Source organism: Anser brachyrhynchus (assembly GCF_964034855.1).
Source record: "Anser brachyrhynchus genome assembly, chromosome: 2".
Classification (NCBI taxonomy): Eukaryota; Metazoa; Chordata; class Aves; order Anseriformes; family Anatidae; genus Anser; species Anser brachyrhynchus.
The window spans coordinates 161,265,644-161,292,578 of NC_137695.1; the positions used below are offsets into that span (position 1 = coordinate 161,265,644).

At 70.4% G+C, this 26,935-nt stretch overlaps 1 protein-coding gene across 1 annotated transcript; it reads left to right on the forward strand.

Annotated features, from left to right (window-relative positions):
- The first annotated feature begins 1,704 nt into the window (after window positions 1-1,704).
- On the forward strand, window positions 1,705-24,461 carry LOC308190685 (microtubule-actin cross-linking factor 1, isoforms 6/7-like). The gene is made up of 40 exons (XM_080582342.1): window positions 1,705-1,716; window positions 1,969-2,089; window positions 6,058-6,653; window positions 7,134-7,304; window positions 7,436-7,596; window positions 7,997-8,156; window positions 8,269-8,353; window positions 9,043-9,284; window positions 9,474-9,593; window positions 9,794-9,901; window positions 10,010-10,228; window positions 10,597-10,800; window positions 10,877-11,108; window positions 11,204-11,430; window positions 11,500-11,622; window positions 11,953-12,054; window positions 12,192-12,293; window positions 12,866-13,021; window positions 13,298-13,453; window positions 14,162-14,359; window positions 14,440-14,568; window positions 14,816-14,986; window positions 15,090-15,245; window positions 15,503-15,709; window positions 15,917-16,036; window positions 16,306-16,475; window positions 17,244-17,403; window positions 17,649-17,846; window positions 18,413-18,538; window positions 18,862-19,005; window positions 20,300-20,488; window positions 20,826-20,940; window positions 21,016-21,182; window positions 21,582-21,744; window positions 21,953-22,107; window positions 22,182-22,256; window positions 22,709-22,826; window positions 22,917-23,104; window positions 23,191-23,311; window positions 23,529-24,461. Exons 3-40 carry the CDS (start codon window positions 6,093-6,095, stop codon window positions 23,573-23,575), a joined length of 6,246 nt encoding a protein of 2,081 aa, XP_080438468.1. The 5' UTR covers window positions 1,705-1,716; window positions 1,969-2,089; window positions 6,058-6,092; the 3' UTR covers window positions 23,576-24,461.
- Window positions 24,462-26,935: the final 2,474 nt, after the last annotated feature.

The window sequence follows — 26,935 nt, forward strand, 5'->3', positions numbered from 1 at the left end:
GGGCTGGCAGCGGTAGCCAGGGCTCCGTTCCCTGCCAGCCCATGCTGGGGTTTGGGCACAGTTGCTGGAGAAGCGCATCCCATTGCTGCGCTGAGCTGGGGGCAGTGCGGGGAGCATGGGCAGCGAAGAGCCCCACGGACTGCCTGAACTTGACTGTGAACACCATGGTCACTCCTCGTGCTTGTGAAAATATTCCATGTCCCTGCTTATCGAGCCTGTGGTCCTCAGCCTCTGCCCCTCGCAGGCAGAGCCGATGCACGGCATCTCAAATGCACAGCCAGCAGATCTGTGTGGGGGCCACACGCCCACCCTCGCTCTGCCTCGTGCTCACGTTCCTTGTCATCACCCTCCTCACGGCATCCCACAGGAGGTTTGTACTTCACCTCCCACAGCCTCTCGCAGCAGTCGTGCTCCCGCTCCCGCCTCTCGGCAGCTGGGATGGATGCTCACTGCAGCACATGCAGCGCCTGCTCTGCTCTCATCCAGCTGCCGGCGCCGCGTGCTTTTCTGCCACACGCTTTTCCCTCTTCGGGATTCCCAGTGGTACTCGCAGCGCTGGATCCTGCCCTCCTTCATGATGTTCAGCCAGGCTGGCGGAGGGTGGCAAGTGGCTCTGCAGCGGGGCAGGGCTGGGGCGCCGGCACAGGGCTCGGGGCTGCTCTGGCCACTGCTGGGGGTGCGGCGAGGGCGAGGGACCACAAGGGCATGTGCGGGGCTGCAGGCTGCAGGGACTGGGCATGCGGTAGCTGGTCTGAGACACGCAGTCTATGTACAGGGGGTGGAAATGGGGCGAGGTGACACTGCCCCGGTGGGGACAGCGTCAGAAAGTCATCACTCCCGGTGCTGTGCCCATCTCGAGACTGCTGGTGACGAGTCCTGCCAGCCCACTGGTCTGGACTGGGAGAGCACAGGGGTGACACTGGAGGCAGGGGAGGACTCCCACAGGCAGCCAGCACGCGAGCTAACATGGGGGGGTCCTTTGTGCTTTGCAGCTCAGCCTCCTCCGGGCAGCGCCCCCAGACAGTTGCTGCTCCTGGGGCTTTGGTGCTGGGGTTTGCGAAGCCTGCCCAGCCCTCCGCGCATCCCGCACCCACCCACGGGCTGTGCAGGGACGGGTGCAATGTGGCACGGGGCAGCCTGGCTCAGTGGTGCAGGGACAGAGACAGAGCAGTGCCTCAGCGTGCCACCGGCTGCAGGGCTTGGGCAGGTGGGGAGCTCTGTGGGGCACTGAGGGGCTTTCCCTGCCCTGGCGCTGGGAGCCGTCACCCCCCCAGGCAGCGCTGTGGGTCGGTGTGGGCTGGGCTCAGCCTGGCACCAAGCACAGGGTCTGGCGCTGCCAGCCTTGCGAGGAGCAGATTTAGGGATGTGGTGGGCCCCTGACTGCGATGGGCCAAGTCTGCACCAGTGCGAGGCGAGCATGCGGGGCCTTGCCTGGATGACGGGGCAGCTGGAACAACGTGATTTCGGCTTCCTGGGCACCTGGGCTGGGACGGGGTCACACCCACGGGGTCTCCTCTTGGGTCGCATCCCTGCTGCCCTGCGGCACCACGCCGCTCCACCCGCCCGCAGGTACTGGCCCCGCTGTGCCCCCCGCCAGAAAACCCCGTCCCACCCCTTCCTTCTGCTCTCTCTGCAGACGCGCTTCGCTGCGGATGGCACCGGGCTCTCTGGGACGAGCGCGGAGGGGCTGTCACCAGAGGCGGAGGAGCTGGAGAGGTACGGGTCTCTGCCGGGCACGTCGAGGGCTGGCCAGGGCCAGGGACCGCCCGTGGGCATCTTCGTGATGGCAGGGGCTGGGGTGAATCCGGCACCATCCCGTCTGGGTCAGCCGCTGGGAAAGGGGCAAGGGTGTTGTGGGCAGATTCATCGCTGTCCCACCCAAACACAGGGGTCCCTGGAGGGACGCCTGCACGTCCTGGTTGTGCCCTGTGTCCCTGCAGCCGTGCATGTCCCGCGCTCTCTCCGCAGGGCGCAGCAGCGGGGCGAGGGGACGGAGTGGCGGCTGGAAGTGCACGAGCAGCTGCTGGCCCTGCGGCACTGGCTGGACGCCGTGGAGAAGAGGCTGCCGGAGCCGGGCCCTGCGCTGCAGGTAATGGGCTTGCCCCGGGCGAACGGCAGCCGGCAGAGCCAGGCAGGACCCAGCCCACGCTTCGCAGAGGCTGGTGAGGTCTCAGTCCCCAAACAGGACAGTGCCTGGCCGTGGCTGGTGGGAATGGCATGGCCAACCTCCCACTGGCACCAAGGGACCAGGCAGGGTGCCATGTCCCCGGTCCACCCTCCCCAGCCCCACGGTGCTCACCCAGACCTGCCCGTGGCACGGCTGTGCCTCAGCACCCCACCGGCACCTCCTTTGGCTGCGGCGAGCTTGGAGCCTCGAGCCCCTGCCGGCAGCCGGTCCCTGCCCGTACCCCGCGGGCAGCAGGGCCACCTCCTGCACCGGGCGCAGCCCTGTGCTGCCTCCCCTCCGTCCAGCAAGGGGTGTGCAGCTGTGCACAGGGAGGGTTGCACACGCTGCCCAGGCGCGTGCAGCCGTGCCCCCGCTGCGCAGCCCTGCGTGCCCATCTGCTCGCAGGCCCCTGCCAGCAGGGTGTGAGGCGTCCCCCCAGCTCCCCGGCCAGCACGGCCTCTGCGTGGAGCAGCAGCGGGAGCACCCGGCCGGCGGGGGCTGTCCTGGCCAGCCCCTCCTCGCGGCCCTGTGAGCAGTCCCTCGCTGGCTCCTTTTGTTCTGGGGCTGGCCAGCACACGGGCTCCCTGCGCACACATGACAGCACAAACTGAAAGGGCCATTCATCGCGGCCCTGGCGCAGACAAAGCCGAGGCCGAGGAGAAACCCACCCAGCTCCCGGGATCTGAGGCTGCGGATTCCAGCCGACCGCTCCCGCCGCTGCCCCGCGCTGCGCTCGCTCTGCCCGGGGCACCCGCGCCACCCCCAGCCCGTACCTGAGGCCGGGGAGCGTGCCAGGGGGGGTCCTGGCAGGTGCGCAGCTCGGGCTCAGCGAGCGGCTCCAGGAGGGAACCGGGGCTGCTGCCCCCACCTCGGGGGGCCCCGGCCGGGTGCTCGGGGGCACGGGTGCCTCACCAGCGTGGCGGCTGTGCCGGGGGTGTCCAGGCTCCTGCACGCCCTCCATGGGGCTGCGTGGTGGGGGGCGGGGGGGCGAGAGCAGTGCTGCGGGAGGTGGCAGATGGCGCTGGGTCTGGGGGCAGCAGGCGAGGGGCGCAGCCCCCCCCGGCCAGCTCCTCTTTGGGGTGCTCGGTGGGGCAGCATCACCGCCCCAGCACAGAGGCAGCACCAGGGGCTCAGCACCCTCGGCCAGGCCTCGGTGCCTCCCGGTTGGCGTGGCTCCTTTGCGGATACCCAGAGCAGCCAGGGAGGCCCACGCCTCAGCAGGGAGCCCACGCACGCCCCCAGCACCGGGTGCTGAGCTCCTCGCCGCCAGCAGCGGGAAGGCGACGCGGTGCCGCAGGAGAGCCCGGGCTATGCTAATTCCCTGCGGCGTCTCCGGCGGCCGAGCAGACAAAGCCCCCGGCCGCCTCCGCCCGCCGCTTTCAGGAGAGCCCAAGGGAGCCCCATCCATCAGCGCCTCGCGTCGCTGCCCGGGGCCCCCCGAGGGGCACCCGCTCCTTCGCGCGGGGCAGGAGCCCCCCGGCCCGGGGCCGGGCCCCGCACGGGGAGGGCTCGGGCAGGCCCCAGCGCTGGGGCTGGTGGCACGGGCACCGCGGGCAGCGGCAGGGCCCCGACCCCCCCGGGAGCCCCGGTCCGCTCCCGCACCCAGGGCAGCAGCGGGTCCGGCCCGGAGACCCCCGGGGGGGCGGTGGGCTCTGTCCTGGCACCGCCGCCCCCCCGCCCGGCCGCCCCCCTCCCGGCCCCGCCGCTCCCACCCGAGACCCCCCCACCCCGGCCTTGGGGTGCGCGGGGAGGGGGCCGCGCCCCGGCCGCCCCTGGGGGGGCCGCGCTCGGGACCCGGGGCCGGGCGGCAGCGCCCCCCCCCCCCCCCCCCCCCGCAACCCCCGGCCTGCCCGGGGGGGGCCGCGCACGGGGCCGGGTCCCGACCTCCCGGGGCGCGCCCAGCCCGGTGCGGGGCCGGGGGCAGGTGCCGGGGAGCGGGGCGGTGGGAACGGCGCCGCTCCCCTCCCCCGCCCGGGATGGCTGCGAGGCCCCGGGGGTTTCCCCGGTAACGGCCCCGCCGCGGCTCAGCACGCCAAGGGTTAACGCGAGCGGCCGTATTGTATGAGCGGGGCGTGCGGCGGGGTCAGCCGAGCCGTGCCGCGCCGTGCCGAGCCGCGCCGAGCCCCGCGGGCGATGTCCCCGCGGCGGTGACCCGGGGCCCGTCCCCGCTCCGCGCCCCCGGGGCCCGTCCCCGCCCCGCCGCGAGGGGCCGGCGGCGCGCCCGGGAGCGGGCGGCGGGAGCGGGGCGGCCCCGGCCCACGGCCACCCGCGGGGTGAGTGCGGGGCTGCGCCCCCGGCCCCGCCTGGGGAGCGCCGGGGGGCGAGGGGGCGCCCGGGGGGGGTCGCGCCGCGGGGCCGGGCGGGGCGGGGCGCGAGGTCCCTGCGGGGCGCGGGGAGGGTGCGGGGGCCCCCCGGCCTCCCCTGGGGACCCCGCGGACAGCCCACCTGCGGGGGGCCGGGGGGCGCGCCGGGGGGCCGGGGGGCGCTGCGTGCGGGGCCGGGACCGGGGTCCCGGAGCCCCCCTGCAAGGTGCAGCCGTGCGAGTGCGCGTGCAGGTGCCGTGTGCGGGGGTCTGCGCCCCGCCGGGGGGCTCGGCGTGCACCCACGGGGCTGGCGGCTGCGGAACGTGCACCCTGCGTGTGCGGCGTGCTGGCCCCGCGCGTGCCCCCGTTGCACGTGTCCGCAGCTGGCGTGGGCACATCTGTGTGTGTCTGTGTGTGTCTGTGTGTGTCTGTGTGCCGCTGCTGCTGGGTGCGCACGTGCAGCGTGGCGGCGGTGCGGGGTCTGCGCCTGTTGCACGGCGTGCGTGCGGCTGAGCAGCGTGGGTGCGTGCGAAGCGCGGTGTCTGTGTGTGAGCAGAGCACTGCCCCGCTGCGGGCGCGTGTGCACGTGGGGAGCGTGGCTGCGCCACAGGTGCACGCAGCCGCGGGTGCCTGTGCAGTGCCCAGGGGCCGCACGCACCCCGCGTGGACCTGGGTGCTGCCAGGAGGGGCTGGGCTGCAGCCGGGGGGCTGTGGGCAGGGGGCTGCGCGTGCACGCAGAGCCCCAGCAGCCAGGGGTCTGTGCCGGCCATGCGGGTGGGTGCGTGTGTGTGTGTGTGTGTGTGCGCGCGCCCCTGCAAGCCCCCTGGGTGTGTGTGCACGCGTGTGTGTGCATGCACACGGGTGCATGCCCGGCGCCAGGCCCCGGGCGCAGGCTGCGCTGCGGCAGCGCTGGGCTGGGTCTGGCGTGGGAGGGTCCTGGCGGGTGGCGCGGGGGATTTATGGCTGCGGCAGGCGGGCAGGGGCCGGCGAGGCGGGGAGCTGCCTGCCTGCCGGGTGGGTGCTCCCGATGGACGGCCCCGGCCCCGCTCCCCCCCGCAGGTCCCCGGTGCTGCCTTTGTCAGGGCGCTGCAGACAGATGGCTCTTTTCTCCCGGCTCCGCTCGCCTCGGAGTTAATCTAATGGCACAAAGCGATGCTGGTTGGGAGCATCTGCCTGTCTGCGGGCGCCCTGCGCTGCCTCCCGGTACCTTTTATTTACATTTCTCTTAACGAGACGCGCATCTGCCAGGCAGGGATGCGCGCTGCCCGCCGAGAGGTGGCAAAGCCACAAGTCCCGCGGCGTCCCCGCCCTGCGCCATCCCTCTCCCCGTGACAGCTAGGTCTAGGTGACCACCAGTGCTTCATTCCCCCCTGTCCCCAGGGCCCTGGCCCTGTGGTTCGGGGTCTCTTGGGCCTCCCAGGCCTGTGCAGGAATTCGGGTGGCACCAGCATCCGCTGGGGCAGAAGTGCAGCTGGGAGCCGGGGCCCTGGGGTGCAGGATGAGGCCCCAGGCGCTGCAGAGCGGGGCTCGGCCGCCGTGCAGCCCCGTGGTGGCTCCGATAACATGCGTCCTCCTGGCTTGTTTCAGGCCGGGATTTGAGGTGGGGGCCCGGCGCCCGCACCATGGGGAACTCGGTGAGTCGGCCCAGCTGCCTGGGCGAGAAGAGCCGGCGCTCAGAGGAGCTCCTCCGGGAGCCGCAGCTCCGGGACCTGGGGCTGGACGTGGGGCAGCTGCCCGGCGGGAGCGTCGCGGAGGCCCGGATGGGGCCGCTGGAGAAGCCGCCGGCGCCGGTGGAGAACGGCTGGAGCCCGGCACCTGCGGCTGGCCGGAGCGGGGCAGGCAGCCCAGCGCTGAAGCGCAGCCTCTCGGAGGTGGCGGTGCAGAACGGGAGCACAGCCTGCGTCCCGCTCAAGGGGCAGGGTGAGGCGCGGGGCGCAGCCTGGACGCCCCCCCGGGCCGGCGCCCCCCGGAGCGCCTGGTCCTGGAAGCCCGTCACCACCCGGGAGGTGACAGAAGTGACGGAGGTGACGGAGACCATCGTGACGGAGATTGTGGAGGTGACCGAGTACCCGGCCGGCGAGAAGGGCGGGGAGCCCCTGGTCACCCGGACGGTCACGGTGCTGACGGAGCGCGCGGGGGAGCTCGCAGCCGGCGGCCACTCTGGACACGTGGATGCCTCAGAGGTGACTGCCGGGCAGGAGCCTCTCGCCAAGGACGACGCCGTGCCAGCCCCAGGCGTGGGCTGGGGGGGCCCAGCACCCCCAGCCAGGTGCCAGGAGGTCGGAGCAGCCCCCTCCCCTCTGCCACGGCGGGTGGGGGCTTGAGCCTGCCCCTGGCGCTGTGAGCCTGTAGGGCGCGCACCGTGCTGGGTGCTCCAGGGTGTGCGCTAGGGCTTTCCCGAGCTCTGCGGGCAGTGCCTGGTCTTTGGGCCCCGAGCACCGAGTGTGGTCTGTGCAGAGCCCTTCCCCAGCACGGCTCTGCCGGTGGGGCCAGCAGGGACCGGCAGGTGGCATGGGGCCAGGCAGGGGGTGCTGGGGAGGGCTCGGGCTGGGCTGGGGGCCTCTGTCCCAGCACCGCCTCCGGGACTGGGCATCACAGGGGCCAGAGCACCCCAGCCCCACGGCCGTCCCAAGCCTGGGTGGCTCAGCCACCTCTCTCCCCAGGTGTCCCTGCGGGCTGTCCCCGTCCCGGAGGATGTGGCAGGTACGGAGCGAACCCAGGACACTCTGGAGAGCCTGCTGGCGTGGGTGGCAGACATGGAGGAGCTGGTGAGCAACCAGAAGCCGCCCTCCTCGGAAGTGAAGGTGGCGAAGGCGCAGCTGGAGGAGCAGAAGGTCAGCAAATCCCGGGCAGGCGCGTCCCTCCCACGCTGATCTCCTGGCCTCCCTCCAGCCGGGGATTACAGGGCTAGGGGCTGGGGGCTGAGCGGCCCCCCCGGCACAGCTCTGTGCCGCGCTCCCTTCAGCTCCTGAAGCGGCTGCTGGAGGAGCGGAGGCCCCGTGTGGAGCACGTCCTGCAGGAGCGAGCGGTGCTGCCAGGCACCACGGCAGCAGCACCCGAGGGGAGCAGCAGCCTTTCCAGCCTCGGGGAAAAGTGGGGCAAGCTGATGCAGGAGGCTGAAGCCAGGTGGGTCAGGGCCAAGGCATTTGTCCGTGGGGTCAGTGGCTCCGACCCCGTGTGTGCAGGAGCGGCCGGCGGTGCCGCGCAGTTCCCCCGCCGTGCCCTGCAGCGGCAGCAGCACGCACCCTCGCCACATCTCTCCTCCGTCCCGGCCCCGTGGCTGTGCGGGGTCAGCGGCTCTGTGCACGCCCTGCTGCGAGGAACGGTGATGGAGCAGGACTGGGGCTGGTGCAGCTGGGCAGGGGACACCTCGCCCTGTGTCCCCGTGTCCCCACATCCCCGCTCCCAGGACCCCGAGCCCAAGGCACCTGCAGCGTGTCCTTGGGACGGACGGGGGGATGCCGGCCTCACCTCTCGCGGTCGGGGCGGGAAGCGCAGCCCAGCTCACCCAGCCTTCCCGGCGCAGGTACGGCCGCCTGGAGCGGATCCTGCCGGCAGCACAGGGCTTCCAGGAAGCCGTGGACTCCTTCCAGGAGTGGCTCGGTGCCACAGAGCGGCAGCTGGCCCAGCTCTGGCGTGCCAATGGCTGCGTCAGTCGCGTGCAGGAAGCCCACCAGCAAACCCAGGTCAGGGCAGGCATGGACGCAGCGGGCCAGGGCGCGGAGGGAGCCGCGAATTTGGGCACGGGGAGGGCTGGGACGGGGAGAGCAGCCGCTGCCACAGGACCCTCCCTCCCAGGCCCTCTGCGAGGAGATCCGCGCCAGGCTGGCAGAGCTGGAAGGTGTCCTGGAGAGCGGGCAGCGGGTCCTGCAGATGGTGACAGGTGAGCGGGGAGTGGCACCACGTGGGGGACCGCAGCCCCAGGGCTCAGGTGTTGGGGTCTGTGGGGTACCTGCTGCAGTCCCAGTGAGGGCAGAGCCGCAGGATGGGGCTGGCCTGGAAGGGGGGCGGTGGCGATGCCCCCAGATGAGCAGGGTGAGATGCGTCCATGTGGTGCTGGGTCCATGTGGACGTGGAGGGCCACAGGGTCGGGACAGCAGGAGGTGGGAGGGAGAGGCACAGAGCTCAGCCCTGGGCTGTCCGGCACCAAGACATGTCCCAGGGAGGTGGCAGTGGGGGCACCCCATGGTGCTGGGTGTCCTTGGGGTGCTCCACGCCCCGCTGGGTTGCCACTGACTTCGGGAGCACAGCATCGTGCGATGCCCGCCCTGCCTCGTGGATGGGGCACACGCATCCCATCGGACGGAGAGCGGCCGGGGGGAGCCTGGCCCACAGCAGGGCAGGGCGCGGTGGGATGGGGCGCACCAGCAGCGGGCTCAGCCAGCAGCGGACAGGCACTTGGACTTTGCTGCTGGTGGGGGTGAGGGAGCAGAGCCAGGTCCAGGAGAAGCAGAGGAGGGGAAGAGCAGGATGTGGAGACCGTCGGGAGGGAGGGCACGCTCGCCGCAGCAGGTCCCTGGCCCTGGGGATGCTGCTGCAGCAGTGCTGAGGCTGCTCGCGGTGCTGCCACAGGGGAGGAGGCCCAGCTGGCGCAGGAGAAGATGGAATCCCTGAGGATGCGGTACCTCATCGTGGGCCAGAGCAGCGCTGACACCATGCACCGTCTGGGGCAGACCCTGGAGGCCTCATCCCGTGTGGGCACTGCCCAGGAGGACCTGGCGCTCTGGCTGGGACGCATGGAGAAGGAGCTGGCCTCCTGGGACAGCCAGCACGGCGGCCAGGAGCCTCCAGTCAGCACGAGCGACAGGGAGAAGGTGGGGAAAAAGGGGGCCCGGGGGACCGTCACCCTCCGTCCCCATCGTGCAGCCAGGGAAGGGTCTGGAGGGGTGCAGGGATGGGCCGTGCCAGGCAGGGGGGAAGTCCTGCCCTGACCGAATGCGCCGGGGGCTCTGCCCTGGGAGGCCCCCCCGGTGCACAGCCAACAGCTCCCGTCCCTGCTGCAGTTCGAGCAGATCCTGGGCTCCGAGCTCGCCCACCTGGCGGGGCTCGGCGAGCGGCTGGAGGCGGTCAGCCAGGTCCAGCTGGACGCGCAGGCGCTCCGCTCACAGCTCTCGGACCAGAAGGTGGGTCGGAGAAGCCGCTCAGGGCCACCGCGGGCCCTGCTCGTGCCGTCACCGGGGCTGGGGGCTGGCCGCTGTCCCCCCGCGGAGGGTCATCTGCGCTGGGCAGGGGGACGGCCAGCCCCCGGGGCCCGTGTGCCTGGGTCCGGCGCGTGCAGCCCCACCTCGCTGCCATGCGGCACCCGCCTGCCTCTGTCTTGCAGCTGCTCTCTGCTGAGATCCTGCACCACCGCGGGCTGGTGGAGCGGCTGCTGGGCGTCGCGGACCCGCTGCTGCGGTCCTGCCCCGAGCCCCTGCAGCAGCACCTGCAGGTGAGTGGCTGCAGTGGGGCCGCGCCGGGCGGTGCTGGGGGCACGTGGCCGGCCGTGCCATGCCTCCGCGCTGGCAGCGGGCACCCAGCGAGCTGCGTGTCTCTGCAGCCCTCGGTGCAGGCGCTGCGGGAGCGTGCGGAGCAGCTCTTCGTGCGCAGCGGGGCTTGCGCTGTGCAGCTGGAGCACGCCCAGTCCCTGCTCGCCCAGTTTGCCGAGGCTCACGCTGAGCTCTTGCCGTGGCTGGAGGAGACGCAGGCCGTCGGGGTGCAGCTTTCCCCAAACGCCATCAGCTACGAGGCCTTCAAGGAGCAGCAAGCACTGCTGCAGGTGAGGGATGGGGAAGGGGCGGGCATAGGCAGCGCCGAGCTCTGGCACCCCGTGGGAGTGGGAGCGCGGTGGGCAGCCTGCGAGGGGACCCAGGCTCAGCCCACCACGGGGCAGGCAGCAGGCGCTGGTGGCCGAGCAGAGAGGGGACGTGGGAGAGGCCAATGCACGGAGCAGGAGCAGGGGCTTTGAGCCCCGCTGGCAGAGGAGAGGGGCAAAGGGAAGGGAGCACGGCTGCGGGGAGCAGCACTGCCCACACGGAGCGGAGCCGGGGCGCGGGTGCAGTGGCAGCACTGGGGTGCGCCGGGCTCGTCCCCGTGCTCCCCGTCCCGTGGCTCCGCACGCTCCCACGGCCTCTCCTCTGCCACCAGTGCCTGCGGGAGGCGATCGCGGAGCACCGGCCCCTGATGGGGAAGCTGCAGCGCGTCTCCGCGCAGCTGGTGGAGCTGAGCCCGGAGCAGGGCGCCCCATTCCAGCAGCGCTGGCGGGAGGCGGAGGAGCAATACTGCCGCGTCCGCGAGCGTGTGCGCCAGGCGGCCGCTCTGCTGGAGGATGCGCTGCCGCGGTACAGCCAGGTACGGCCGGCACGGGGGCTGGGTGCCCCGGAGCTTCCCTCCGGTGACCGTGCCGGTCCCGCTGCGCCTTCCCCAGCTGACCGAGCGCATGGACCTGCTGCTGGAGTGCCTGGAGCGGCTGCAGAGCCGCCTGCAAAGCCAGCCGTCTGTCCGCGGCGACACGGCCCACCTTCGGGAGCAGATCCGGGAGAACAGCCTGGCCCTGGGAGAGCTGGAGAAGCTGGGGGTGGCACTGGAGACCGTGCAGGCACAGGGTGCCGAGCTGCTGGCCAGCATGCAGGCAGCCAACTCTGACGCTGCTGCCAGAGGTACTGCAGGGGGTGTGGGAGCAGCACATCCCCGTGTGGGTGCAAAGCCCCTCGTGGTGCCCCAGCCCGAGCCCCGTCCCTCTTGCGCCCCGCAGGGATCCAGGAGCGGACGTCGCAGCTGCTGTCCCAGTGGGGCCGCCTGCGGGGCCGCTGCGAGGAGCAGGAGCGCTGGCTGCGGGACCTGCTGGCGCTGGCCGACCGCTTCTGGCACGGCCTCTCGGAGCTGGCCCTGACGCTGAGCGACACCCAGCAGCTGGTGCTGGGCCTGGAGGAGGCTGGCGGCGAGCCCGAGGCCATCCGCACGCGGCTCCGCACCATGCAGGTACAGGGCAGGGGTCCCCACGGGCAGCCCCACGGCGTGGGCAGCTCCGAGCCCCCTCCCCACCCACAGGCGCTGCGGGAGGAGATCGACTCGCTGCAGGGTGAGCTGGACACGCTGGGCATCCTGGGCGTGGAGCTGATGTCCTCCTGTGGGGACCCCGACAAGCCCGATGTCACCAAGAGCCTGGATGATGTGAGCGCCCTGACTGGGGGGCCGGGGTCTGTCTGTGGTGGGCACGGGTCCGCATGGGGGACGTGGGGACACTGCTCGTGGGGACGGGACATCCTCAGAGCCGAGCAGACCCGGGAGAAGGGGCAGGCGTGTTCCCAAGCCCCGTGGGTGTCCCAGGGCTGTGCTGCAGGGAGGGTGGGTGTTCCGGGCTGGTGTCCTTGCACAGCGGACTGTGTCCCTGGCATCCCTCGCGCCCCGTGGTGGTGCCGGCTGACTTGCGCCCCGTGCCGGTGCCCCCCCGCCCCGCCCCGAGCTCCGCGCGGTGCCGCTGACCCTCGCGCCCTGCCGCAGCTCTACTCCTCCTGGCACAGCCTGAACAAGGTGTGGACGGAGCGCTACGCCCGCCTCGAGGAGCAGCTCCAGGCCTCCGTCAGCTACCAGGAGACCATGCAGGTGGGGTGCTGGGGCCCGCTCAGGTGGGCGCCCCACAGCCCGGGAGGGCTGGCATGTCCCATGTGCAGGGAGAGGGATGGGGACAGAGCGCCTAGGGCCCCCTGCCCTCCCCAACGCCTCGGTCCCTCCGTCCCCAGCGGCTGTTCGAGTGGCTGGACGCGGCTGAGCTGCGCATCGCGGAGGAGTTCCTTGTTGGTGGGGACCTGGACATGGTGCAGCAGCAGCTGGCAGAGCTGAAGGTGCGATGTGCTGCAGGATGCCTCCCCGGTTCTGGGGTTGGGCATGGGGAGCAGGGGGGCAGGCAGGCACTCGGGGTACCTCCTGGCAGTGGGATGAGAGCGCGGTGTGTTGGGCAGAGCTGGTGCCCCCTGCACCTGGATCGTGGTCTGCAGAGGGTGGCCAGGTCCTGCCCGGGGTGCCAGAATCCCTCCTGCCCAAGGTGCCCCGAGCTGGCAGGGCTCCTGGCTCTCCACGAGGAGGAGCTCTGGGCCCAGGTGCCTGTGCCAAGCTGTGCCAGGCTGTGCCAGGCTGTGCCGTGCCATTCCAAACTATGCTGTGCTATGGCATCCTATACCATGGTGTGCCATACTCAGCTGTGCCGTGCCATACAAAGTCCTCCCATGCTGTACCATGCCATGCTATGTCATACTTGGCTGTGCCATGCCATGCCTGGTGGCACCGCAGGCCCATGGCTCCACGTCAGAGGGCCAGGGACCATGTGCCACCCACTCACATCTGATGGTTGGACTCGATAATCTTAAGGGTCTTTTTCAACCCACGCGATGCTCAGATTCTACAATCTGCCCCACAGGAGTTCAAGCGGGAGCTCTACCAGTGCAAGGTGGATGTGGAGAGCCTACGGCACCAGGCTGGCCCAGGGGGGCAGGGGCAGGGGGACCCCCCGGCCCCGCTCAGCGACTTCCGCCAGCGCTGGGACCGCCTGGAGGAGGAGATCGTCAGCCGCCAGGTGAGGGGGGCTCGGGCAGTGCGGGACAGTCCCAGGCACGGGGCAGGGTTGGAGTGGCACTTCTGGGAGGCGCTGGTGGCGCGTGAGCTGGTGACCAGATCTGCCACGGGCACGAGGTGAGAGCCGCAGCAGCGTGGGTGCGTGGGGCCGTTCGGTGCGTGGTGCTGCGCGGTGCATGCGGCTGGGTGCGTGGTGCTGCGCGGCGCTGGGCGCGTGGGCAGGGCTGATCCTGCTCCCCACCAAACGGGTGCCTGATCCTGCCCTTGCCTCCGGCAGCACCAGCTGGAGGCAGCTCTGCTGGGCCTGGGGCAGTTCCAGCACCAGCTGGAGGAGCTGCTGCAGTGGCTGTCCCGCACCTCGGAGCAGCTGCAGGGCCCCACGCTGCTGCGCCTCGACCTGCAGAGCTGCGAGATCGAGCTGGCCAAGCACAAGGTGAGGGCGGCCGTGGCACGGGGCTCCCTGCACGCCCCGACCTGGGCTGCCCCCAGGCCGTTGGCTGCGTGCCCCTGCAGCTGAGCGTCCTCACGGGGACATCCCCCAGAGGGACCAGACACAGTCCTGCCGTGGGGTCCCATTGCACCGTCCGGTCCCTCTCGAGGTCCTCCTGCAGTGGGGCCGTGTTCTGCCGCAGGGCACTGCTCCCCCTCCCCTCCTGGCACTGCACGGCCCATGGCAAGGCGTCGAGCCCCGGGGCGATGGTGGCTTGGCCAGGCAGGTCTGTGGTTCGGGGCGGGCGGCGTGAGAACGCGTCCCCTCCCGTGGTGACAGCATGGAAGGAGTGAGCTGTCTCCTTCCCCTTGCCCGGGCACGCTCGTGCCGTGCCTGCCGTCAGCAGGGTGCTGCGAGGTGCACGTCGGCCGAGGGGGGCCATGCAAGGCGGGGTGGCCCCAGCCTCGTCCGTCCCCCGTCCTAGCAGCCCCCTGCCACGAAGCAGCAAATTTGTTGCCTTGCACCTGCCCCGTGCCACTTGGAGGACAAAAGCCCCTGCTCTGTGCGTCCCAGCACTGTGGCTGCTGTCCCTTGCCACGGCGCTCCCCAGGCCCCGTGCCGTGATGGCAGCGTCGGAGCGGGCAGGGGAGGTGGCCCAGGTGCCTGGCAGGGTGCGAGGTTCTGGCCGTGACGGCCCCGTGCTGTCCCCAGGTGCTGCGGAACGACGTGATGTCCCATGCCCGCACCGTGCAGTCCGTCAATGAGGCCGGGCAGGGCTTGCTGCTCTCCAGCCTGGGGGAGAGCGTGGAGGGGCTCCAGCGCAGCCTGCAGCAGCTCAACCAGCGCTGGGACGTGGTGCAGAGCGAGACCGAGAGCCGCCAGCTGGAGCTGGAGAACAACCTCAGCCAGGTGCACAGCACAGCGGCCGCCCCCGCTGCCACGTCCCCTGCTCGTGGAGGCAGTGCTGAGCCCCCTGCGCCTCCCCCCAGGTGCAGGACATCACGCTGGAGATCACGGAGCTGCTGCAGTGGCTGGAGCACGTGGAGCTGCAGCTCTTCTTCTACAAGCCAGCGTGGGGCCACCCAGACACCACCAAAGAGAAGCTCGCCGCTCACCTGGTGAGCTCCCCCGCGCCCCCCAAGCTGCAGAGCCATCCCTGGGGGGTGCCCCCCGGCCCCTCTCTGTGCTGGGGTGCTGGGACCCTTCTCTGCCTCCTCCCCTCCCCAGACGGGCAGAGCCCCTCTGCTCCTCTCCCTGCATGTCCAGGCCCCCCAGTTGCAGCTGGAGCCCTCCCGTTCCCCGTCCCGCTCGGGGCAGGAACACGGGGCACTGACACCGGCCTTTCCCGGCCTCTCCTCTCGGCAGGAGCTGTGCAAGGAGATGGAGTCCAAGCAGGAGACGTACAACGCCGTGCGGGACCGTCTGCAGCGGCTGCTGGGCTCCTGCCGCGCGGCACGGCCCTGCAGCACCGAGCACAGCCTGCGCATCCTGGAGCAGAAGTGGGAGAGCGTCCACGCCGAGGCACAGGAGAGGAAGGTGTGCGGGGCAGGGGCGTGCTGCCCACCCGCGGGTGCGGACCCTGCCCGGCTCTGGGGGCTGCGGGTGCCCGTCCCGGTCAGCATCCCTGCTCTGCCTGCAGGAGCGCCTGGCCGAGGGGCTGACCGTCACCACCGAGTTTCACGGCACCATGCAGGAGCTGCTGCGCTGGGTGGCACACGCAGAGGAGCTCCTCAGCTCCCCCACGCCCCCCAGCTTCATCCTGGACACTGTCACCGTGCAGATCCAGGAGCACAAGGCAAGTGTGGCCGGGCTGGCAGGGCTCCCTCCCACCCACAGGGGGATGCCCCGAGTCTGTGGGCTGGCTCCTGGGGGCTGGGGTCCACCCGGAGAGGTCCTGACCAGCACCGGCACGGACACCATCGGGGGAAATCCCCCCGGGCTGCCCCTAGGGCTCCCCCCATACGGCAGCGGCGCGGGCCTGCCCTGTGGCTCGGGGGCTTGCTCCTGCCCTGGGGCTGCCCGTGCCCCCCAGCCACGTCCGGCTGCCCTCAGGCCCTGGTGAAGGAGGCAAACGCCCACGGGGAAAAGCTGAGCAGCCTGGAGGCCGTCGCGTCGCGCTTGAAGGACTTCAGCAGGAAGCAGGACGGAGCCGTGATCCAGAACCTCGTGCTGACGGCCAAGGAGCGGCTGGGCAAGGTGCTGCAGCACACGGCGGAGCGCGGGGCGGCTCTGGAGGAGGCCCGCAAGCGCACCAAGCAGGTACCCGGCCGAGCTGGCGAGGGCACAGGCCCTGCAGGGAGCTGTGCCGGCGCCTGGGCCGTGCCGCCCTGGCACGTGGGCTGTGCCGCGCTGCCTGTGGCTCGTGCCGTGGTGCGGGGGCCATGCAGCCCTGCCGTGTGTGCTGCTCCGGCTCCTCGTCCACGCTGCGCTGTGCGCCCTGCACAAGTCCCCTCCTCCCTGCTGCAGTTCAGCGAGTCCCGGCGGCTGCTCCTGGACTGGATGGACGAGGCGGAGCAGGCCCTGGAGGTGCCGCAGGACACGGCCACGAGCCAGGAGGAGATCAAGTGCCAGCTGGCTGAGCACAAGGTGAGGGGCGAGCGCCGCTGCCCAGCCCTGCGGGGCCGGGGGAGTCCCACTGGGGCGGGCTGCCTGGCCAAGGGCAGCGGGAGCAGAGCTGGGGGCTGCGGGGCGGCTGCCGGGGGCTCCCCAGCTCCCAGCCCACCCCACCCCACGGCTGGGCACCGTTGCACGTCTGCCTCTGGGGGCACAGAGAGCCCCTGGGTGAGGGGCATCAGCACCCCCGGCCGCCCCGCCGAGCCCCGGGGTCCGGGCGGGCTCACCCCACCTGCCCGCAGGCCTTCCAGAGGGAGCTGCGCTCGAAGCGGCCGGTGTACGAGGCCACGCTGCGGAGCGGGAGGGCCCTGCGGGAGAGAGCCCGGCTCCCTGAGGATCTGCAGCCGCTGGAGGAGCTGCTGGGGGAGCTGAAGGAGCGCTGGGATGCGCTGTGCAGCCGGGCTACCGAGAGGTGAGGGGCACCTGCCCCGTGCCGGATTGTGGGGTGGGATGGGATGGGATGGGATGGGATGGGATGGGATGGGATGGGATGGGATGGGATGGGGATGGGGATGGGGATGGGGATGGGATGGGGATGGGGATGGGATGGGGATGGGATGGGATGGGATGGGGGTGGGATGGGATGGGATGGGGATGGGATGGGGATGGGGATGGGATGGGGATGGGATGGGGATGGGAATGGGATGGGGATGGGATGGGATGGGGGTGGGATGGGATGGGATGGGGATGGGATGGGGATGGGGATGGGATGGGGATGGGGATGGGATGGGGATGGGATGGGGGTGGGATGGGATGGGATGGGGATGGGATGGGGATGGGGATGGGATGGGGATGGGGATGGGATGGGGATGGGGATGGGATGGGGATGGGATGGGGACGGGATGGGGATGGGATGGGGATGGGGATGGGGATGGGATGGGGATGGGATGGGGATGGGGATGGGATGGGATGGGGATGGGATGGGGATGGGGATGGGGATGGGGATGGGGATGGGACAGGACAGGATGGGATGGGATGGGGTGGGATGCCTGTGCTCTGCTCGCCGTGCAGGTCCCAGGCAGGATACACTTCAGAGTCCTTCCTCCCTGGGTGTTCCACTCCCTGCTTTGGGACCCCCTTCCTCAGCACCACTGGGCTATGGCCCCTGGGGGTAGAGCCAGGATCTGTCCCCAGCCACAGGCAATCCCAGGCATTTACGGCTGTGGCTGTTCCCTTGCAGGCAGCACAAGCTAGAGGAGGACCTGCTCTTCTCAGGCAAGTTCACTGATGCGCTGCAGGCTCTCATGGACTGGTTGTACCGTGCTGAGCCGCAGCTCAGCGAGGACGTGCCCGTTGGAGGGGACCGGGACCTGGTCAGTGACCTGATGGACAAGCATAAGGTGGGTGTCCCCGGGCCGTGCAGGGAGCTGCCTGCTGTGTTCTGGCCCCGTGGGACCCCTGGGGAGCGACGGCCCCAGGGCAGCCCTGGGCTCTGCACCAGCCCTGCCCGCGGCCCTCCAGCACGCTGAGCAGTGCTTGGGTGCCCCACGTGCCACATGTACCCCACGTACCATGCACCTGGGGCACTTGTACGGCTACTGGGACCCCTGGCACCTCCCACTCCCTCCTGCTCTCTCCCCCTCAGGTCTTCCAGAAGGAGCTGGGCAAGCGAGCCAGCTGCATCAAGATGCTGAAGCGCTCAGTGCGGGACCTGACCCGCGGCAGCAGCAGCGTGGACTCCCAGTGGCTGCAGAAGCAGATGGAGGAGCTGAGCACACGGTGGGACCTGGTCTGCAAGCTCTCCGTCTCCAAGCAGGCCCGGCTGGAGGCTGCGCTCCGGCAGGTGCGGGCAGTGAGCTGGGGGGCTGCAAGGTCAGGGGCTGCAGCTGGTGCCTCCCCACGGGAAGGCTGCACACGCCTGTGCATTGCGGGGTGCTCAGCTATGGGTGGCCGTGCATTGCGGGGTGCTGCGGGGGGTGCTGGGCTGCGGGTGGCCGTGCGTTACAGGGCGCTGCAGGGCTGTGGGTGGCCATGCATTGCAGGGTGCTGTGTGGGGTGCTGGGCTGTGGGTGGCCGTGTCGCAAGGTGCAGCAGCAAGGTGCCAAGTTGGGTGCTGAAGGCACCTGCTGGAGGTGCACGCGTGTGGAGGGTGCCTGTGCACGTGGCAGGGTGCTGCACGGGGTGCCCTTCTCAGAGGGGATGTACCGATGGGGGTCGGGGAAAATTGTGTCCCAAAGAGTCTTTGGGGTGAAGATCATCCTCGCTGTCCTGCTGTGGGGTCTGGGAGCGGCTGGGGCTGCACAGGAGCGGCTCTGCCGGGTGCCTCACGGGCAGCGGCAGGGCTCGGGGCTGGCCAGGGGTGGGGGGCTGCAGGGCGGGCGCTGAGCAGGTCCTGGGCTGTCGTGGCAGGCAGAGGAGTTTCACACCCTGGTGCAGTCCTTCCTGGGGCGCCTCTCTGAGTCAGAGAAAACCCTCAAGTATGGCGTCTTCCCCGAGGAGGAAGCGGCTGTGCAGGAGTGCCAGAACCAGCTGCAGGTCAGTGCCCGCCGCCGGCCCCCGCCTCCAGGCACATCGCCGATCTTGCTCCAGGACGTCCCATTGCTTGTCCCATTGGCAGCCCCAGCCGGCACATGCCATGATGTGGGATGCTGCCAGACGTGGGCTCTGGGGCCCCAAGCACCCCGAGGCATGGAGATTTGGGGCCCCATGCACCCCGCGCAAGGCCAGACGTGCTCACAGCACCCAGCGCCCTTCCCCAGCCTGGATGCCCGGCTGGGTGGGAGCCGGTCCCGGCGGCTCTGGACGCAGGATGCGGGGGGCTGGGACCCCACAGTACCACACTCTGTGTGCCCTCCCAGGAGCTGATGAAGTCCCTGCAGTGCCAGCAGCTGGAGCTGGAGTGCATCACCTCGCTGGGGGAGGAGATCCTCTCCACCTGCCACCCAGACTCCATCATCACCATCAAGTCCTGGGTCACCGTCGCCAAGAGCCGCTTCCAGGAGGTGAGCTGCGTGCCCCGGCTCCGTCCGTCCCTGCAGGGAGCAGCCCCACACAGCCCCACACAGCCCCACACAGCCCCACACAGTCCCACACGGCCCCACACGGCCCCACACAGCCCCACACAGCCCCACACAGCCCCACACAGTCCCACACAGCCCCACACAGCCCCACACAGCCCCACACAGCCCCACACGGCCCCACACGGCCCCACACAGCCCCACACGGCCCCACACAGCCCCACGCCTCTCCCACTGCCGGTGCTCCTGGTGATGTCCTCCCAGCTGGGCAGACCTGGGGGTGCCCGGCCCCTTCCCCAGCCGGTGCAGCCGGCCTTGGTCCTGCCAGGGGCTGGATGTCCCCCGGCGCAGTCCCTCCTGTGCAGACCCGGCCCTCCCACCCCTCGCTCCCACCATTGCTTCCCCGTCCTGGGGCCACGCAGGGGAGCACCCACGGCCTCTCCAGCCCCACCTCGCCGGCGGTGGCTCATTCCACGCACATGAGATGGCGTCCCCCGGTCCCTGGGGAGCGGAGTCCTGGGGATCTCCACCCGGACCCCGCTCCCACAGAGGCTCCCTGCTCTGTGGGTTTGCAGGAAAGAGCATTCCCATTCCTCCCCGTTCCCATTCCTCCCTGAACGGGTCTGTCCGGTTTGGCCGATCCCTCGCCCTCACCTGCACAAAGCCCTCAGTGAGCAGGGATCCCCGTGCATCTGATCTGAAGGTGCTCCAGGGTATGGAGCAGCACGTCCCGTCCCAACACCTGTGGGGCTGCCCTCACCCGCAGCCCCACTCACCCCAGATAGTGAGGTTGCTGCGAGGGCAGTGAGCACGTCTGCAACAGCATGGACCTGGGTACAAGCACGTTTGGCCACCACCCGCAGGGATGTGCTGAGGAGTGGTGCTCAAAGCACTGGTGGCAGCCCCCAGGAGCTGCAAGGTCCCCTGGCACATGCGGGGCAGAGTTGTCAGCCCTGACCCAGCTGGCCTGCGGGCCCTTGAGCAGGGATAGGTCCCGGAGCATCCACATTCTTGCCCCATGCTCCTGCCCCGTGGCACGGTGGGTCCTGGAGCACTCATGTCCCTGCCCAGTGCTCCTATCCTGTGGTCACTGGGGCAGCTGGACAGGGTTTTGTGCTCCTGCCCCACGGCAGGGCTGGGCCGTGGCACCCCAGACACAGACTTCACCCCCCCGCAGCAGTGCGCAGCTGGGGCTGCCGACACCGCTCCCGCAGCCGCGCATCCGGCCCCATGCCGCCGCCGCCAGCCCCGGTGGCTCAGCCCCTGCTCCTTGCCGCAGGTGCTGAGCTGGGCGCAGCAGCAGGGCGAGCGGCTGCAAGCCCAGCGGGCCAGCCTGGCGGCCGAGCGGGAGGAGATGGCCCAGCTCGTCGACTGGATCACGGCTGCCGAGGAGGCACTGAGCCTGCGGGACCAGGAGCCGCTGCCGGAGGAGGCTGAGCAGCTGGAGGAGCTCAATGCCCAGCACGCGGTGAGGGCCCCGCAGCCAGCTCCCTGCCAGGCCGGGGGCACGCCATCCTCCCCGTACCCTCCTGGCACTGGTGGGAGCGCTCAGCCCCACCGAGGACCTTTGGGTGCATTCGTGGCGGCAGCTGGCACATGCAGTGGTGATGCAGCGCTCTGGGTGTATGCCTGAGCTGCTGCTTCTACTGCGAGCGATGCTGATGCAGGAGCCCCCTGGGGCTGGTTGGTGGGTGGCCACGCTCTGGCTTCAGCCCCGTGCTCCAGCTGTGCTGGCGGGTGGGGGGCACGCCTGGCGGACCGTCTGGCACGGCCGGTGGGCGCTCAGTGCCGTCCTCCTGTGGCAGGTGTTCATGGAAGAGCTGAACCGCAAGCAGCCTGATGTGGAGAAGGTCACCAAGAGCTGCAAGCAGAAGCTGGCCACTGAGCTGGGGCCGCCAGCCGCCCGCAGACTGGCCACACGTGAGAGCCCCTTTGCCCCCACGCTGCGCCCCAGGCCCCTGGCCGTGCCCTCACCCCTGTCTCTGCTGGCTGCAGGGCGCCGCAGCGTGGGGAAGGCGCAGGGCGCTCCGGCGGTGCCACTTGGGGGGCTGGAGCCCCAGACGCCCCTCATGGCCCAGCTCCTGCACCGCTGGCAGCAGCTCTGGCTCCTGGCTCTGGACCGGCAGTACCGGCTGGAGACGGCCCTGCAGCGCCTGCGAGAGGTAGGGGCAGCCCCGGCAGCACCACGGCCCTGGCTCGTGCCAGCAGCTCCCTGCCCTGTGCTGCGGGAGCTCAGGCCCTGGGTGGGCACGTAGGGGGATGGCCCCTGGGTCGGTGAAACAGCGCAGGCAGAGCCGGGAGCCTTCCCTGACCCTGTCCCCATGCGTCCCCATGGGCAGGGGAAGGTGACCCCAAGTGACTGGAGCCGGCCCCACTGGAGCCTGCAGCTCCCCAGTGCAACCCCGAGCTGGGGGTCCTGGGTCCCTTTCACCCATCTCTAATGGGTCAGGGCTGGGAGCAAGCTGGCTGTGTGGCATCGGGGCTGAGCCCAAGCACGGGTCCTGAGGTGGGGACTCCGGGGCTTTCCTGCTGCCGTGCTAACTCCTCTGTGCCTCTCCGAGCTGGAGGAGTTTGCTCACTTTGACTTCGGGGTCTGGAGAAAGCGTTACATGCAGTGGATCAGCCAAATGAAGTCCCGTGTCCTGGATGTTTTCCGTGGCATCGACAGGGACCAGGATGGGCGCATCAGCCAGCGGGAGTTCATCGAGAGTGTCCTCTCCTCCAGTGAGTGTGCCCAGGACCCGTGGTGGGCTGGGGCTGGCTCATGGGGCCGTGCCCCCCCGGGACGGGGCAGTTTGGGAGCGGCGGGGGCAGGAGCTGACAGCCGGGCACCCCCCTTGGAGGAGGACCCAGGCTCAGTGCCAGCGCTGGCTGGGCTCGGTGCAGGGCTGAGCAGGGGACAGCGGGGCTGAGGGTCCCTGTCCCTCCCCAGAGTTCCCCACCAACGTCCTGGAGATGAACGCCGTGGCGAGCATCTTTGACACGAACGGTGACGGCTTCATTGACTACTACGAATTTGTCAGCACCCTGCACCCTAACCGGGACCCGCTGCGCCGGACTGCGGATGCCGACCAGATCCAGGACGAGGTATGGCCAGGGGGCCGCGGTGGCACGAGGCTGGTGCCCTGCCATGGGTCTGACCCACACGGGCTGTCTTCCAGGTGAACAGGCAGGTGGCCCAGTGCAACTGTGCCAAGCGCTTCCAGGTGGAGCAGATCAGCGCCAACAGGTACCGGGTAAGTGCCGCCCCCCACTGCTGCCCCACGCTGCTGTCACCCCCCGGCCCGGGGTCCTGGGCTTGCTCTGACACCCACGCACAGCCTGCACCATGCTGAGGTCCCCCAGCGCCACGACCTTTGCTGTCAGAGCCTTTGCAGTGGCGCAGAGAGGGCACGGGAGAGCCACCCATGTCCCATGGGATCCCTGTCCCTAGGGGGACATGGGTGGCTGCCCTCTTTCCCACGTGCCTATGCCAAAAGCACCCATTCTGCGCCCCAGCAAGGAGCTCCTTCCCCTGCCTGTCTGCGGGGGAAACCCAGCATCTGTGCTGATGGAGGGCAGTGCTGTGGGGGACCTGGTGGGCTGCTGACAGGCACCGCTGGGTGCTGGGTCCTGCCCTCATGCCCAGCTCCCAGCCCAGGCAAACCCCTCCAGCGCTCGCTGTGCCCTCACACGCCTCTCCCCGCAGTTCGGGGAGTCTCAGCAGCTGCGGATGGTGCGGATCCTGCGCAGCACCCTGATGGTGCGGGTTGGCGGGGGCTGGATTGCGCTGGATGAGTTCCTGGTCAAGAACGACCCCTGCAGAGGTGGGCACGGCCGTCCCCGCGCCCAGCCGGCGCCCCGCAGGTCTGGGCTGCCTGCTCCCGGGTCTCACCGCCTCTGCTGTCCCTCCCCAGTGAAGGGCAGGACCAACCTGAAGATCAACGAGAAGTACCTGTCCCCAGATGCCTTCGGGGCCACCGCAGCCAAGTGCACGGGGAACCAGTCGGCCCCCTCCTCCAAAGTGCTGTCCCCCAGCCGCTCCAACTCCAGCCTCAGCCTCTACAGCAGCGCCTCAGCCCCCAGCAGCCCCCTGGCCAGGAAGGTAAGAGCTGGGGAGCCCCAAGCCGCCACCCTGACCGTGCTGACCCCCCACCACCACTGCAGCCCCTGCATCTCTTCCCTCCCCAGTCGGTGCTGCGGAGGACGCGCTCTGGGGACCGGTGCCCCCGCTCCCGTGGCTCCCTGCTGCCCGACGGGGCCGAGCTGCAGTTCACCGCGGCTGAGGAGAGCCCGGACGTGGCACCCCCAGGTGAGGGCTGTGCCGCCGTGGGATGCTGCAGGCTGCAGGCTGCACAACCCTCGGGGCAGGGGGGCTGTGGGGCTGCTGTGGGATGGGCAGGCCTGGGGGAGCAGGGGGGGTGAAGCGTGGGGAGCAGGAGCCGTCCGGGAGGTGGGGGTCAGGGTGGGGGTCTGTCCCCCAGCCCCAGGAGCGAGGCAGCCGCTCCAGCCCTGCCCCTTCCTTTCAGAGCCGCCCGAGGGGTCCCCCCCAGAGCGCTGCAGCCCCTGCCGCTGAGCTCCCCCAGCCACCCGCCCTGCGCCCAGCACCCTTGGCCGGCCCCACTCAGGACTCTTCTCCCCGGAGGCCGCCCGCCACGGGGCTGGAGGACGGCAAAGCTGCAGCCGTGCGCCCCACGGGTCTCCGGGCCGAGGGTGGCCGCCCTGCGCGCTCCGGTACTGCGCTGCGGCCCTCCGAGCGGGTGCCCACCGGCAAGGGCTGAGCTGTCTGTCCGTCACTGATCCCAGCATATATGCAAGCGTCCCCCGACACACACCAAACCACCCCCAGGCTCTGGCTGGCACATCCCCCAGCCCCACCACCCCACCCAGCGAGGCGGGGGGGCCCAAGACCCTGGTGCCCCAGTCGGAGCACCCGGGGCAGCTGCAGGTGGCCTGGATCATCGCGGTGCTGGGCTCCCCCAGGGCCACAGTGGCCCCGGTTGCCCGGGGATGGCCCCTGCCTGTCTCCCCCAGGCTCCTGTGCCCTCGATGTGGCTGCTGGGGCCCCGGGACATTTGGCATCAGCTGCCGGGGAGCCTGCCCTTGCTGCCTGCCCGTGCCCGGTGAGGTGGGAGGTGGCAGGGCGCCGCAGCCGGGTGCTGGGGCCCCTCACCGGGTGCAGAGCCCCATTTCTGGTGCTAACCCTCACCCCGTGGGCCTTTGGTGTGTGCGCACCAGGCCCTGGCCACAGCTGTCCCCTGCCCCGGCAGGGCTGGGGCCGCCACAGGCGGGGGTCCCCGTGCCCCCATCCCGCCCGCAGCACCCCTCGGGTGGCGGGTCCCTGCCCTGCTGACGCATGTTCACCGCCACCCCGCTAACCGGACAGCAGTAGAGCTGAATGTAACCCTGGCCGGGGCACGGCCCTGCCAGCCACAATAAAGAGTAGATTTCTTTTTCTATAAGCACCCGGGGCTTGCTGCAGTCTGTCTGTCCGCTCACCCTGCTGCCTGTCCCTGCGCAGCAGCGGGGGGGGGGCAGTGCCCGCCGGGGCGTGCACCCAGCCCTGTGCCACCGGCAGAGACGCGCAGCGCTGGGGCCGAGGCTCACAAGCCTGGGCTGCCGCCGTGGGTGCCAGCAGGCGCCGTGCCACGTTACCTCCTTTCCGAGGAAAGCGTTGCTGGGATTCCTGCTGTGCCCAGCACCTCTGCCCAGGGTGGGGGGCCAGGCCTGTGCTGCACCCCACGGCAGGCAGTGCTGGGACACGCAGCGCCGCCGTCCCCGTGTGCCCGCTGCCCTTCTCTGGCCCCGCAACCTCCAGACACGAGGGTCCCAGGCCAGCACGGCCCTGCAGTGGTGCTACTGGTCCGGTGCTGCCGGGGGAAGCTGGGATGGGGATAGATGGCTGCGGGGCAGCCTGGGCCTGGGTCCCAAGGTGCTGCTCACGGTGGAGAAGTGGCTGTGCCCCGCAGGGACACTATGCATGTGGGGACAGTCCCCAGGTGTCACAGCAGCAGAGCCCTTCCCTGGCACCTCTCTGTGTTGGGGAATGAGTCCAAGACCCCCGTGACTCAGGGCAGCCACAGCCCTCCACTGATCCTCCAGTGGGGTTTGGGATTTGCCTGGCTGCCTCCTCCCTTGCCCTGGTCCTGTTGGCTCCCATGGGATTTAGTCCCACTTCTACACCACTGTCCCCTAAAACTGCCTCTGCACTCATTTTTTCCTGAACAAAGTACTTCTGTGTTGGACACTGCCAAAGGGGGACAGGTCTGGAAATGCATCAGTGCCCGTCCCCCATCCAGCCCACACGAAAGGGCCCCTGCAGCCCCCCCGAACAGCACTGAGCCCCACTGCTCCCCGCAGAGCAGAGCATCCACCAGCACACCCGGGTCGCTCCGCGCAGTGCTGCCGGCGTGGGCTGGGGCCGCCGACACGGATTGCACTGCACATTCCTCTGCCTGTGGAAATGGCATCCACCCCTCCCAGGCGGGGAACACACCCCGCACCACCGGCACCACCAGCCTGTGTCAGCCACATCCAGGGCCCCAGGCACCGACTCTGGCTGGGACGCAAAGACAACAGGCATGGGGCAGCGGGGGGAGTGCGTGTGGCATGGCATTGCTCGTAGGGCTGGGCAGGCACCGGCACCCACAGTGGTGTCTGCGGGTGTCTGTGTGTGTCTGTGTCTGTGCGTGTGTGTGTGCCCGGGCAGGCACACAGGCCTGAGGAGCACAGGGACCCCCTGCAGCTGTGCCATCCTCACGGCAGCATGGTGCCAAGGAGCTCACCATCTCCTGCTGCCGTGGCTGGGAGAGGAGTGTCACAGGCTGCAAGCACATTGCTTTGCTTTGCTGCACGAGCAGTTCATGGGGGCAGCGAGTGAGCAGGCAGCTGCCAAGTGCTGGAGGCTCAGCCCCGGATGGGCAGCAGCATGGCCGGGCACAGGCACCCGAGCCCCCGCATCCGAGCCGTCCCGGTGGAGCCGGGTTGCGTGGGGCCCTGCTCGCGTGGCGGAGCAGCCCTCCTGCCAGCGGGTCCCCACGGAGGCGGGTGCTGCCCTGTTCCCCAACTGCCCCGGTGCCAGCCTTGGCTGTGGGAACCGCAGGAGCAGGGGCCAGCCCCGCATGCCCTCGATGCGCACCCGGCACAGCCCCAGATGCAGCCAGCTCACATCCCTAGACCCCATCCTGATCCTGCAAAGCCAATGGCCAGGCATGGGGTCAGAATGCCCGTGGGGCTGGAAGCAGTGCCGTACTGGGGACAGCAGCTGACCGGACTTGGCTCATCCAGGACACGAGTGCTGGTGGCTTTGGTAATGCAGGGGTCAACGTCTGCACGCCAGCCCTGCTCCTGAGCTGGGGCCAGTGCATGTACAAGCCTGCGTGTGCGCCACTTTCATGGGCGTGTGTGTGCGATCCCCCACTCTCACCTGCACAAGGCTGTTTTCATGTGTGTGAGTGCAGGTACCTGGCAGCAGAGCCACAGCAGATACCTCCTGGTGCTGAGCTCAGCGTCTGGCCTGAGCCCCGCCACGTCCCAGCTGGCCGTGGGCCAGCTCCTGCACACCTCGCCCCGTCCCGAGCTGTCCCGGCTGCACTGCCCGTGCTGTTGTGCCCTTGTGGGGCCACGCGCTCTGCAGCTGGCCGGGCACAGCCTCGGTGCCTCAGGAGAGGCGGCCCCGTGGGGCGCCCAGCACGCGGTGTTTGCTGCAGGAGGCTGCCCCGGCTGGGGCACGCAGCGCGGCGTTGGCTGAGCACCTCCAGAGCTGTTCCCTTGCGGCAGCGCCCTCCCCGCAGCGCCCAGCAGCCGGCCGTGGCGGTCTCCTTCAGCTATCCCTGCCAGCTGAGGTGGGACTGGCCACCCTGGGGTGACTCCTGCACCACTGAGCAACCGCATCCCTGTGTGCACGCCTCTGGGCTGCCCATGAGCTTCCCGTTGT